General features: G+C 45.5%; 1 protein-coding gene across 1 annotated transcript in view; it reads left to right on the forward strand.

The window, feature by feature from the left end:
• marchf8 (membrane-associated ring finger (C3HC4) 8) overlaps positions 1–13,863 on the forward strand; it is a 35,993-nt gene that overhangs the window by 20,741 nt on the left and 1,389 nt on the right. Inside the window, exons 2-5 of the mRNA XM_068741395.1 lie at positions 1,206–1,256; positions 5,856–5,935; positions 10,865–11,045; positions 12,259–12,394. Coding sequence (XP_068597496.1) covers positions 1,206–1,256; positions 5,856–5,935; positions 10,865–11,045; positions 12,259–12,394 — 448 coding nt within the window. The remainder of the gene's footprint in view (positions 1–1,205; positions 1,257–5,855; positions 5,936–10,864; positions 11,046–12,258; positions 12,395–13,863) is intronic.

A 13,863-nucleotide genomic window follows, 5' to 3' on the forward strand; every position in this document is an offset into this window, starting at 1 on the left:
GCAGAATATCTCAAAAAATTCTGGAAGGATCTGGATGAAATGTTCAGAAAATGTTGGGAATATTACCAAGAGCAGATTATTAAAATTTTGGTGAAGATCCAGAAGAGATCCTGGATTCTGGATCAATTTGAAATTGTTGTTAACATTGCAGTCAATGGAGCTTCAAAATGTGTTCCTCAATATCTCGGTTGATTCGTGACAGATGTTTATGGGATTTGACACAGTCACGTAGGGTGGGGACCTCTACCTTATCACCGAATTTCATGGCCTTTACCAAAACACTGTGGAATGAGTAGAGGACAAACAGATTTGTTGCATCTTCAAAAGATCTGGATCTAGATCCAGAAGAACCAGCCGTTACTGAAAGTTTGTTTTTTGTGAATAACTTCTAAACAAATAATGATATCGATGTGAATCAAGTTGCTAAAGGTTTGTTTTCATGGTTAAGAAATCTAGAAATATGGATAATATAAATGCAGGACAATAATCTTTGGTGTAAATCCCAATATAGGGGAGCCGAGGTGCTGCACTTTCCGAATGCTTTTCTAGTTATCTACAGGTGCAGCCCTAAAATCTCGTGGTGAGCACGAGTCCCAGAACATGTGGGTGTGTAGTTGTGTGCTTCTGTCTCAGTATTCTTTTAGTTTCATCTTGTATCTATAATTTTGTCCAAACTATTCCAATAAAAAAATGTCAATTAACTTCTATATTGCCGTGTAGCCAGTATCCTGTATGGCACAGCGGTGTGATCATAGAGCGATGCTGCTCTCTATGGTGTTGTAGAAATCTTGCATTTCTATCATCATTTAATATGATGTGATCTTGTTGTCGGGAAGAAATCACGATAATAAATGTCCAGTTTTTGCTCGAGTAAACCTGTTGCTACCTGGTTAACATTGTAAATGCAAAGATTCAGCATGTTAGAATTTCTAATGTTCACATTTAGCTCACATCACCTCTTTGCATGCTTCAAGCTCATCTACATGTGTACATTTTCTAGTCTTTATCCTTCATTTTTAAAGATAATTTAACGCTGATCTGCTTCACATTGTTGCATGACTGACTAGTCACTGTGCCGTGTTGGTGTAAGAAGTAAGATGTCAGTCCTGACTGTCTAGAATGCCTGCACAGATTGATTTTCTGCCGCTTCCTGAATGTACTTTGGGCTCACTGCATCCGTCTTTCTTCTCTTCTTTTTTTTGCAGAATGAAAAGCCTCTGGGTCATTCTGCAAGCAGGTCCAGCAATATTTCTAAGGTGAGCAAAGCACGCACAAATGGAAACGCTTGAATAAATTATGTACGGCAGCTTCCTCCACCACAAAAAGAAAAGTGAGGCAACACAATGATGTCCTCAGTGGGCGGGAAGCAGCTGATGCATAACCCGCCTGTGTTGCATCGCAGCGACCACAGAGAAGACATCTTTGCAGCTCCTCCTCAGCTCAGACGTTTCTCCTTGTTCTTTCCGTCCTCTCATCGCTCCCTCAGTCAAAGCGTGCATCGAAGGCTTTCAATCCCTGCTCTCCTGAGCTTCTTATGGGATAAACCCTCCACTCGTGCTAACAGATGTCAGGGTCACCTCTCCGGCAGTGATGTTTAACACTCAAGAAAGTTTAAAGGGAGTGCACCGGAATACCAAGTATGACAATCGTATCCATGGTCGCAGGAAATACTGTAAACGTAAGATCGACTTTATAATTCTGGCTTAGAGCTCCGTATCTCAGCAAGAAACTTGAGCTTAGCAGCCATGAGAGCACAAACGGTCACTTCAAATGTTTCAATAGGAGAAGAAGTCACTATTCAAGCAGTCGGATGACGTATTAATCTGAATTTGAAGTGACAGTTAGCAGCCAGCTATTTTAGGATTTGGACTTTTACTGGTAGCAAAGCATGAATATGCAAGCCTCATTGAAAGCCTCAGAGAAAAGGTCAAATGAATGAGGTTTAATTATAATAAAATATTATTTAATTATATACTTTGGACAAGTTTGACGGGCCGGATTAAAAAGCCCAATGGGCTGTCTATGGCCCGCGGGCCGTGGTTTTCCCATGCCTGTTCTAGATCAATGAATTGTCATTGAATGTCCTACAATTACACATCATCATTCTTCCTATCAGTGCCTTTTATAGAGGAAGCAATTCAAAGTATGAACAAAGCTCAATGTTTGACAGTTTTAATTAATAATCTGCAGTCTGCCGGCCATCTGGTGCTTCTTGCTACTTCTTGAAGTGAAATATTACTGACTGGAAACCTTTAAATCTTTATTAATCGTTGCCTGCCAGGAGTTTCAGTGTCCTCTCCAAAGCCACTGAGTTTCTTTTTAGTTTCAATAACTCATTATTTTCCTGGGAGCTGCTTGACTTAAGTTTCCCCACTTTTAACAGAATCGTCAGGTCAGTCAGTTTTCATGACTCTGAATGCTTCTTTTTTTTTTGTCCATCCAAACTGCTGCATAGCTTCACGTCTGAATGGCATCAGCTCATGTCATACCTAATAAAAAATGAATGCACGCATATCCAGTTGCTGACCTACTTAAAGATATCTGCATAAATAACCAGAGCTCAGCAGGAGGGTAATATTTCACAATGTCTCCAGCGCAGCGAGATTATTTTATATAATTAGTTTTATACTGATAACCTGACAGGAATGTTTTATCTTCTGACTGCAGTAGACGGTCGTTTATCTCATTGGTCTTCCCTTAAATTAAACAGCAAGTCCCATCTGGGTGTAAAACAGAGTCTAGGGGTACTGCTAGCACTGCAGTACCCCTCGGGGGGGGGTCGTGTTTGATAGTCAATGTCACACAGTGAAAAGCTCCATTATGGTAGTAAAGCGTGGCTTTTTTAGATGGATGTATGAATCCAAAGCCAAAAATTCATCACGTCTTCATTTGATCCGTATTTCATTCTTCATTGATTCCTTCATTCAGGAGTCTTTTAGCGAGCAGATTAGACTGAAATTGGCTCAAGAAACATGAAAGAAAGTGAAGTACATATTAGTGCAAGATATAAAGCGGCTCTGAAGGCTTTGGCAGGCTGAGGGTCGCCTGGCAGAAGTTGATTTTCACTTTTTCCACTCTGCAAGGTCAAGAGGCTTTGATGCTAAGTCTCGACTCTCTTTAGCTTTAGGCCTCTTGCTCTGTCTAGGAGGGTATTAAATAATTACAGTCCCCCTTGGAGATGCAAAGCACAAATCCATGTCTCTGGGATCAGCTTCTGATATTCAGCCAATCATCTGGTGGTACTTTAAAATTCAGCCTGCCGCAGATTTGCAGGATTTCAGGGTCCAGATCTCTACCGGACCTCCGATTGGACCTCTGTACTGAAGAGAGTGAAATTAACTGTTGAACACATCTTCGATTGTTTGGCTAAACTGTGTTGAACAGCTGGCAGCAATGTTTCTATTCCTTCTGAAGCCTGCTCTGGTCTGTGGAGAAAGGCCTTTGGCAGAAAATGCTATTATTACTCATTTGTCGTCAAAGATGTTAAATGACACCGGCGGAGGATGGGCAAAAAGCAGGGCATGCTAGACAGTGCTGTAACTGTAATCATTATCTTTATGTTGGATTAATCTGCAGATGTTAATTAAACTGCTATTCATTAATTCTCATGGATAGGAGAATGGTGAAATAGATCTGGAAATGCGTATGTTAAATAGGACATTACAAATACTCGGTTTGCTAGCATGTATTGCTGTAGAGCAGAATTACTGGAGAAAATAAGGGGATGTCTTGGAATTATTTTTGTTTTTACCACTTTGAAGCTGAATTTTGATGGATTTCTTCTGTCGGTTTTCAGTCTAGAGGTGCAGCTCCCTGAGGTACAAATGGAGACGGGAGGATGGTGTGATCAGAGGAGAAATAATACATGGATAAAGTGTTGAGTGCTCAGAGGGAAAGGTTCAATAAGTGGCTATATTAATATATTGCTAGGCCATTGCAAATTGCAGATAAGTATTAACTAATAGATTATGATGTCGGGTTGAGGAAGATGTAATTATTTCATGAGAAGTTAACAGATCAATTCTTCGATCCTTTTAAAGTTAACTCTTTTCGAAAATCGTTTTTAGCAGCAGTTCTTTAAATATCAACAGAAGTTGTTTGCTCGTCGGAGGTCTTCATCACCGGAGCGCGGCTATGAGAGAGGAGATGCTTAACAGAAGCCTGGGGAGGCGTTCAGGCCATGAAGTTAATCATTATTATCTCCTCTGTGTCATCATCAGTCTGTTGTTTGCCTGTCCTCAGAGACTGAGCTGGGTATCCTTTCACTAACTTACAAACAACATGAATGATTGGGCTCCCACAGCTAAAATAAAAGAAGTCATAATAATAGGGTCTAACTGGCGTTTGTTTCTTTGTGGAAGCTATGGTGAAAAACATTCCTGACCCAGGGGAGATGATTTACGTTAATATGCGAGCTTTTTTAAATTCCTGAAATATTTTAATGAGACGAAACGCTGTCTCCTCGATAGCTTACTGAAGAATGATTTAAATACAATAACCGGACACGTCTGTGTGGAAGCGTAAAGAGGACCGAGTACTCGAACACGTCTGTGTGGAAGCCTAAGAAGACCGAGTACTCGAACACGTCTGTGTGGAAGCCTAAGAAGACCGAGTACTCTTCATGTACAGGCAGAGAAAGAGGCCGAAAGGCTCAGATGACCATTGAGTTTTTGAATCGATCAATGTCCGGCTGTGAGCAATAAATCCCCCCACAGTTAGAAACTGATCAATAGGCAATTATTTTCTTATTGAAATGACCAGGGCCCCAATGTCTTTACATTAGCAAACCGAATACCATGTAATTCTGTCGGACTGCCCCCCCCCCCCCCCCCCCCCAGTCTCTCTGATGGGATTCTGGTAGAGCATCATGGAGACATTGGGAAGGGAATAGTTTAGATTTTTGGGGAGAAATACACTTACTTGTTAACTCATTCAATGCCATCGATGTCTGAAGACTTCAATCTAAATCCGAACATTCACTGCCAATTGGCGTCTAAAGACATCAATTAGGTTTGAAATTGAATTCTGCCTCTCTTCAACGGCCAATAATACCAGAACGAAAAATGGTAGGAATGCACCTTTTTTTCCTGATGAAAGAAGAGACTTGAATCTTACATTTGGTAGGTTCGGTGTTTGCATAGTTATAGTACATAATATTCTGTGGGTAATTAGAAAAATAGGGAAAATGAGCTGAAACGGCTGGCATTGAACAAGTTAATCAGAATATAGATGCAACTCTCATGTCTGTATGATGAATATATCTTGCTTGAATACCCTTTAGTGACCTAATTATTCTTCATGTAATTCATTATTACATTCATTAGTCAACTCCCCTGACATTCCTCAAACTGTTTGCTTTTCATCACTGTTCTGCTGTCAAAATGTCAAAACTGGAGACCTGAGGAGGGTGAGAAACATCGCTGAAGAGAAAGAACAAGACAAATGGACAGTCAGTCTATCCTGGACGTTTTAACCAAGCCCTGGGGAGCACTGAAAGTATTTATAGAATGCATGTCTAGGAATCTAAGATTGCTGCTGCAGCATCTTCCGTTGTTCATCGCAGCTTCGACCTGTCGCATTTAACTGCAGTTATAAAAGCGGTCGAGCCAACGGAAAGAAGAATGCGACGCATTCGCACAGAAAGCGTAGTCTTTGCGTCGGAGCCTGAAATAGCAGGATCTTAATGCACAGAAAGAACTGCGATAGTCCAGAACATCAAGCGGCCCTGGTGCTCCATGAACTGCTGTGGTACAACATTGAAATGGCCGCTCTTAGTGAAACACGCCCGGCAGGTGCGATGGGCGAGGCGGTGATCAATCCTGTGGTTTTAATTTGTGCACGTGTTTCTCCTGCAGGCGGGGAGCCCGACTTCAGTCAACACTCCTTGCAGTTTCTCACGGACGTCGGTGTCCCCCTCCAGCCAGGACATCTGCAGGTACGAGCGTCTTCGTCCCTTATACCACGCTCGATCAGTCATTCCATCACTGATCAGTGAATCAATTTCCTTTCTTTGCAAATGCATGATCTCTCCTCCATTTCTCTTTTTTTTTTGGTTCCTCCTCCTGCTGTTCTTTACCACGGTCATCAATCTCTCATAAAAACACGTTTTCGGCAGCAGCCGGGACGAGGGCAGTCCGAAGCAGACTGCAGTGCTTCTGCTGAGCTCTAACGGTAAAGCCTGTCAAAGTTCAGGAGGTATTTCAGTCGCCACCCTCTGCACAGAAGCCCTACCGCCCGGCAAGCCTATCAAACAACGGGACTGGCTCTCCCTCATCCGCTCCTCCTCCTCCTCAGCCAGCCAACCCGACGGCGCCCTCAGGTTTTCTGTGTCTCTGAATGATGTGGGCCAGCGGGTGGACGGTCTTTGTCGAGGGCTGCACTTTATCGACCGTACCTGCTCTGAGGGCGAGCTGGAGCTGAAGCCCGACTCCGCCCATCCACCTGGCTCAGATTCAAGGGAAAGAACAGTCGACAGCGAGCTGGCTGCCCCACCCTCGCACCAGAACTTAAATTCTGCCTTCTGGGCACGCACCCACCCACACCTCGTCCCTTCCTTCACCAACAACTACAAATACATGCTAGGCACCCCGCCGGCCATTTGTCTCCCATCTTCTGACCACACAATTACCCATCCTTCTCCTCCGTCCAACAACCACCTCCCACCTCATCACTCTCCCAGCACCAACTTCCTCCGTCTCCTCCTCCCCTTCTCCCGATCCTCCACCTCCGCCAGCCTGCAGTGCTCTGAGCTGGGCCGCCACGCCTCTCACCTCCACATCACCAGGTCCACTAGCGCTTTGGAAGGCAGTGAGTCGGGGTTTCCACCTGAGGATCTGCTGGGAGACGATGACGTTTTTGAGGAGGAGCAGCTTAAGCCAGTGTGGAAAGGCACAGGCCAGCTAGCAACAGTCACTGAAGCTGGGCCTGGTTCTAGTCCAGCCCCCCTGTGCTACATGGATGAGGACAGCGATTTGGACTGCTACCCGTCACCGTGGTCAGAGAAAACTGGGCCACAATCACCCTATTCGTTATCAGGGGACTGCTGCAGGTGGGTGCCTGTCTGCGGGGGTATAACCCCCCCACCCGTGTTTCCTGTGACTTGGTAGAGCCCAGCTTGCCCCGGTGCCATTTCCTGGCAGTGAGAGGTCTCTGTAGGAGTGGAGAACATCTCATCCTGTAGTGTAGCTACCGCACAAATGTTTTGCCCCACAGCTGTGTTTGTCCTCAATTCCCCTGCTAGCAATGGATTGTTTTATTCAGAAGAACCCGACTTTATTCCCCCCCCCCCCCCCAACACCACACGCCTCCTCCTCAGCTGTCCTGCTTCAACCCCCCCTGCGTGTCTAGAACAGAAACGTGACTTCATTCCATTCCTTTCATTCTTCTCCCAGTGGTCTTTTTTGTTCCCTGATCGATGTGTTATTAAAATGTCCAACACGGGCTGTGAAGATTTCTGATTGATTTTTACCCCTAAGCTTAAACCTTTTTGTAGTTTCCAGGCAACGATGCAGGGGCAGAGGCTGGTGTGGAAAGTGTAACGCTACTGAGGAATGGAGTGTGTCTCTGTCAGAGAGAGAGTGCAGCAGAGGTTTTGAGTTTCACAACAGCCTTTGTGGGACAGTTCCGAACCCGGAACTGTCTTGCTGTGAGGCAACAGCGCAACCCACTGCACCACCATGCCACCCCACAATAATTATCCATCTGCAAATACGCAACATGAAACATACTTTCAACACAAAGGTCTTTCGCTTTTTTGTGTCTATTTTTTTTTGTCCAATCAGCTGTAGTCTGTGTTTGTTCTCTGTTCCAGATTATATGTCAGCTGTGAGCTGTTAGGGAAACGAGTTTAGAATTGGAAAGGTGAGGAGGGCCAGAGATCAGGAGGCTGATTATTGGCTTCAAATGGCCTGCGCAGCCACACACACACACACACACTGTGTCAGCTGTACGTCAGGTGGCTCGCAGCGTGAGCTCTGCATGCAGGAGGCTGACCTCACCTGTTTGTCGGCTGGACTCTGTCCTGCACAGCGGAATGGCACACGTTAATTATCATCCAGCCCGTGTTGGATGACTCACAAAACGTAATGCTGAAAGGCTCTCGCACGCCTTTCAGCATTACAGCATTACATTTCACGATGCTCACCAGCAAATTGTGTGTATCCTTCTAATCTACACAATGCGTGTAATGCATCCTCATAAAAGCAGATTCCAGTCAGTATTTCAAAAGCCTGCATTGCTGCCATCTGCTCGTATAGCCCAGTCTCTCCACCTGGTCCGGGCCCTGCGTCTTGCTTTGCTTGTTCTCGTCTTTCCCTATTTTATTCATGGCTTTTGTGCGCCGAGCGTTTTTAATGACCCACCCCATCTGTTGTCCTCATGCATGCAGGAGTGTAAAAGCTACAAATGAAGCATTTGAAAACTTCCATAGGATGCCTTTTATGTCTGATCACGAGAGCGTAGGGAGAGCCGAGATCGGCTTGACGCCGATGGAGAGAAGCGGAAGGATGGAGGCGGGAGAACAGGAAGGAAGTGGATGCATTAGCAGGGCTGACTTGTTGCAGCGCTAGTCGTCAGTCCAGCTTGCGATGCTTGCATGTTTTTCCAGTTCTGTTTTCTCACATTTTAATGTTGTCATACTCTGAATGGCAGCTGTCCCCAATTAAAGTTACTGCTAAGCACACTGTGTTTTTGGCAGCTTAAGAGACGCACATAAAAGTTTAACTTCCTTCCCGGTCCTGAATTTCCTTGGAATTAGCTGTTGATGGAGATGCAATGAATTTAGCTGCCAATCGGCCAACGGGCGTTTGATCAATCTGTCAAACATATGGATGTGCAAATGTTGCATTTTATGTTCTGTGTTTGAGAGAAATTCTGCCAATTTTATGGGGAATACACGATGTAGATCCAACCAATAAACGGTCTGCTGATTGCAAAAGCTTAAATGCCCAGCTAGGGATGGGTTTCATGATGCTGAAACCTCAGCTGATTCATTTTCATACAAATAAGTGTGATTCGTTATTGTTGGTTTTCTCCACTTAAGTCCATAAACATCGGCCAATAATCAGCCAAGGTATTGAGGAACAAATTTTGAATCTCCGTTGACTGTAATGTTAACGACAATTTTAAACTGAACCAGAATCCAGGATCTATTCTGGATCAGCACCAAAGCTTAAACGTCTGTTCCTGGTAACATTCCCAACATTTTCTGGAAATGTAATCCAGATCCTTCCTTCCTTCCAGAACTCGGCGACGGTAATAAAACGTCTGAGAGAGAGGGAGTGCATTGTTCCCTACCCTTCCAGTATCACCCATCAGAAGTTATCGGTCGTCGGTATCAATTTAAAAGATGTATGGATCTGTTTAATTTCAAGCCTCCAAGCCTAAATTGCTCAGCTGATGATTCAAACGGTTTACTGATCACGGCTCCATGCGGAGGTGTACCGACTTTTCTTAGACCATTCTTCCTGATTCCAGTCATTGAACAGATTTCAGCTGTCGCTAAGCCTTGATCTGAGCAGAACGAGTCCAGTTCCTCAGCCTGGTTTCCCTTGTTCTTCTGAAGGAGAGATGAAGCGCAGTGCGCGTTGGATGACGATCTACGTGCCGTTATCTGATGATCCATGCAAACAAACATAAAATTACAAAGGCCTCCTCTCTCTCTGAATCCCTTGATCTTGGTTCCAGCCTCTCTCCCTCCTCCCCCAGGTGGGAAAACCACAGAATTACCTACTTTATTGTCCGCTTGCTCTCTTGACCTTGTAATGCTTTGGCCAGATCGGTGAATTTTCACTTATGTCTCTTTCTGATTTGGTTTTGTTATGTGTTTCTCCTGAAATGCCTTCAACCCCCCCCCCCCCCGGTCTAAACGCTTTATTTTCCTTCACAGCCTTCATTTCCTTTTCTTCTTTATCCTTCCGTGCATCTTCTGTGGTTCTTTCTTGTACCTTTCCAGGTCGGTGACGTCCTGCCCTTTCATCTGAGATATGTTTTGGTGGCGCAGCAGCAGAGGAGTTTTGGGCTTATTGCTCCTTCACTAGGGAAGACCTGGTTTGAGGAGCTGGCTTAATAATGAATTGTGACATTGTGATTGCTTTCATGTCTCCATGGAAGTAGCGAGTGTGTCTCTGATATTAATGTGACTGTGGCTGACTTGCTGGTCAGTGAGTCTGGATTCGTACACAACTTAACTGTGTGTGGGATGAGCCGAACCACAGATGAAGCGCTCCTCCGTAGTGTGGATGACTCATGGGTTCTGTCCTCCAACCTGTCAATCAGGGACAGGTTGTTTGGAAGCCCGGTTCGGTAGGCCTTTGATGTAGTGGAAGATGTTTCTTACCAACATCTATAGAAGAATATCACATCTGTTAAATCCACTCTCTTCACATGACCAGATTTACAAATAGTTCCGAATCCAACCGATGGGCTGGGTGCCAGAACGCCGTTGTTGATTACCGGGTCTGCACTCGTCAAGACTAAGATTGGTACGAGCGCAAGTTGTCCGAGATTAGTTTTGCTGTGACATGTTGAGATCACAGAAGATTATAGTTTCTGAAAAATCTCATCTCAATTTAAAAATTAAGGAAGGGGAGTTCATCCATGTGGCATATTGACTCTCTGTCCTTACTACGCTTATATATTTGTGGAAGGATCTTCCCACCTGCCGTGCTGGCCTAACAATTTGTCTTGTTACACTCATACACAGCTGGAGGAGGCTACATGCAGCACCTAAAACTGCAGTTTGCTTAAATGTTGAAAACGTTTAAATGCGTGAGCTTTGCCTGCCAGCTTTTCTCAGTTTGATCCTTCGTCTCTCGTCTTCCCGACGCTGCATCTCGTTTCGACGTGTATTCTTTGTTTCCCACAGGATTTGTCACTGTGAAGGTGATGAGGAGAGTTCTCTGATCACGCCATGCCACTGCACGGGGAGCCTGCGCTTCGTCCACCAGTCCTGCCTGCAGCAGTGGATCAAGAGCTCCGACACTCGCTGCTGTGAACTGTGTAAATATGAGTTCATCATGGAGACGAAGCTCAAGCCGCTACGCAAGGTACGGCGGCCTGCGCTGCACGTCCTGCAGCTCTGACTGAAGTGAAGCGCAGAGCCGCTATTTCCACAACCATCTGATTCAGTGCTCATGAGATAGCGTTTCACTTTAAGCTTGGCAAATGGGCAAAAGAAAATAAATTAGTATTATTTTACATAATTATTTGGGGCTATTTTGGGCTTTAATATATAGGGCAGCTGAAAGGAAACGGGTGAGGCTGAGGGATGAGGCCAAGGGCTCACGCTCTAAAGCTAAATGCAGCCCGAGAGCAATTATTTTGTTGTTGGAATCAGAAACCAATTGAACCGCTGCCTTGCTCTGCCGTTACACATCGAACCATTAGACGAAGACATGAAACAAGGATCGCTGGCTCCTCGTCATCCCAAAACTGTAACAGCTTGTCTGAAAGCTGCCACAGCAGAATGCATTATTGAAAAGTACCTCCTTATTCCCCTTTGGTGCTGCATCCCCACTCGGGACACACACACACACACACACACACCGCACTGAGCTCACATCACTCCTTCATCACAAAGTTGAGGATGCCACAACCCGTCTCCAAACTGCTTCACAGATAACAGCAGCATGCCTTGTCAGGGAGAGGAGCTCATAAAGGCTGGTTGTGCTGCATTTCAAACGGCTCAGAGGAAGCAAGCTAACATTAAAGGCGCTTATCATTCACCCTGGAGATCGGAGGACAATCTCATTACAATTCCTCCACCCTTCATTAGCGACACAAAAGGCCTGACGCAAGCGCTCTGCTGTTAACGGCCTTTGAATCCGTCTGCTGAGCGCCGGCGTTGTCAGTGTCTGAATATGAAGCGTTTATCGATGGATGCTTGGTTTTGCAGCGTAGTGCAGCCCCCGCTTCTCGTCAAACTGAGCCTGCAATCATGCCATGTCATCACTGGATGCTCTAACAGTGTTAGGATGGATTATATACAAAAGGGTTCCGATGGTGCTGCCTTCATATTTTGTGTTTTGTTTGTATGGCTGGACTCATTTCCTGTTGTTTCAAGACGCTAATGATTTTTCTACATCTTAATCCCCCCCGACCAGGAAGCTTTACGTGCAGCTTAGTCACTCACTGTAGATGAATTCTTTCCATCCAATATTCAGTTAATCAAAGGGCAGAGGAATCCAAACGTTTAATCCCAAATATGTGAAATGCTTCCGTTTTTTGACCTCCCCAAACTGCATTTGTCCTCTGCAACAGTGGGAGAAGCTCCAGATGACGGCGAGCGAGAGACGAAAGATCATGTGTTCAGTCACCTTCCACATCATCGCCATCACCTGCGTGGTGTGGTCGCTCTACGTTCTCATCGACAGAACCGCAGATGAAATCAGACAAGGTCAGTGTAGGCCCAGATCCCCAAGCACGCACGCACGCACACACACACGCACACACGCACAATAATGTAGGATCATTGTGTTGGAAGTCATTCAAGTATTTATTAACAAACCTGCATTTCTGCAGTGTGAAAGGGAGTCAGAGATTGAAATGCATGTGAGTGTAAATCGACTCGGGAGACGCTCAGCGGGCGTCAAAGCGTGCTGAGAGCCATTAGAGACGATTATCTGTGTCCGTTGTGTTTGATTTCAGATCTGGAGACAATAAGAGTGAGGGTTAAGGGATAAAAGAGGAAGAGAGAATAGAATGATAGATTTATTTATCCATCCAAGCTTGAGACTCTCGGGGGGGGGAGGGGGGGGGGGTTGTCTCATCACGAAGTTTGTTCTGACAACTTCAGGAGGCTTGAATCAGAGTTTGTGTGCATGGAGGGAGTAAAAATGACGAGTTGAAGGTCAGTTTTGCTGGTAGAGGAAGGAAGGAAACCAGCAATAGGCCCTAACGGGGCTAGAAGTGTTTGCAGCATTGCGTTATCAGTGTGTGTTTGCTCCATGTGTGTCTGTGGCAGAAACGGAGACGGCTGAAAGCCCATCACTCAATGGTCCCACTTTTTGCTGACCACACAGCCCGTTTACTTTGTTTCTGCACGTAAACCGGCGCCGTGTCCCATGATAACCTTCCAGATTTGTACCAGCGTAAAGTGTTTAAGCCGAACTGGTTAAAAATGTGAGCGACAGAAAAGCTACGGGCCGTAATCCAGCGTGAGAGCCGCTCTGTTCAAGCCCCGAAGCCTCTGTCCGAGCTCCAGCTCTTCAAAGGGCTCCTTGCATCCATCGCCACCGAGATGGTCAGCGGCACCGACGGATGGACGGCGCCATCATCAGAGCGGCATGCCCTCGCATGCTATACCATTCGCTGGTGTCGCTCATTCCTCATTCCTCGCCGGCATGCTCGCTTCTTCAGAGACCGGGCTGCAGATGGAAGAGCAGGCTGTGCCGTTTAGCCCAACCTGTCAGGTTCAATCACCATGGCGATAGAAATTAGGTCCGCAGCGGGTCCTGTTTGTTCGCTGTCAAGTCACCCAGAGGCTCAGCTTGGCCCCCCCGGTTTGCTTCCAGAGATTACATCAGAGTTGCATCTTGGACACTTTGAAATGCATTTAGAGGCACAGTCAGTAACTGCATGATGAATCACATCACAAATGTGCAACTGTCATATTTGTCCTTCGGTTTCTGCGATTTGCCGTTTCTGTCGGTCTTTTCTGTGTGTTCTTGATTCTTACACTCTCTCCACTCATGCAGCCGGAAGAATCCCAGGTAAACTTTTACACTTTGACCTTTTGTCTTTCAAATTGTGTAACCCTCAACCCCTCCCCCCCCCCTTAGTGTTTCTGTCTGCTGTTTCCAGATTTTTTCCAATTGTACTTTACCCCATTCCCCTTCCTGTTTCCTGTTGCCTTTCAGGATAAAA

The sequence above is a fragment of the Brachionichthys hirsutus genome, chromosome 7 (genome assembly GCF_040956055.1).
Source record: "Brachionichthys hirsutus isolate HB-005 chromosome 7, CSIRO-AGI_Bhir_v1, whole genome shotgun sequence".
In the NCBI taxonomy this organism is placed as follows: Eukaryota; Metazoa; Chordata; class Actinopteri; order Lophiiformes; family Brachionichthyidae; genus Brachionichthys; species Brachionichthys hirsutus.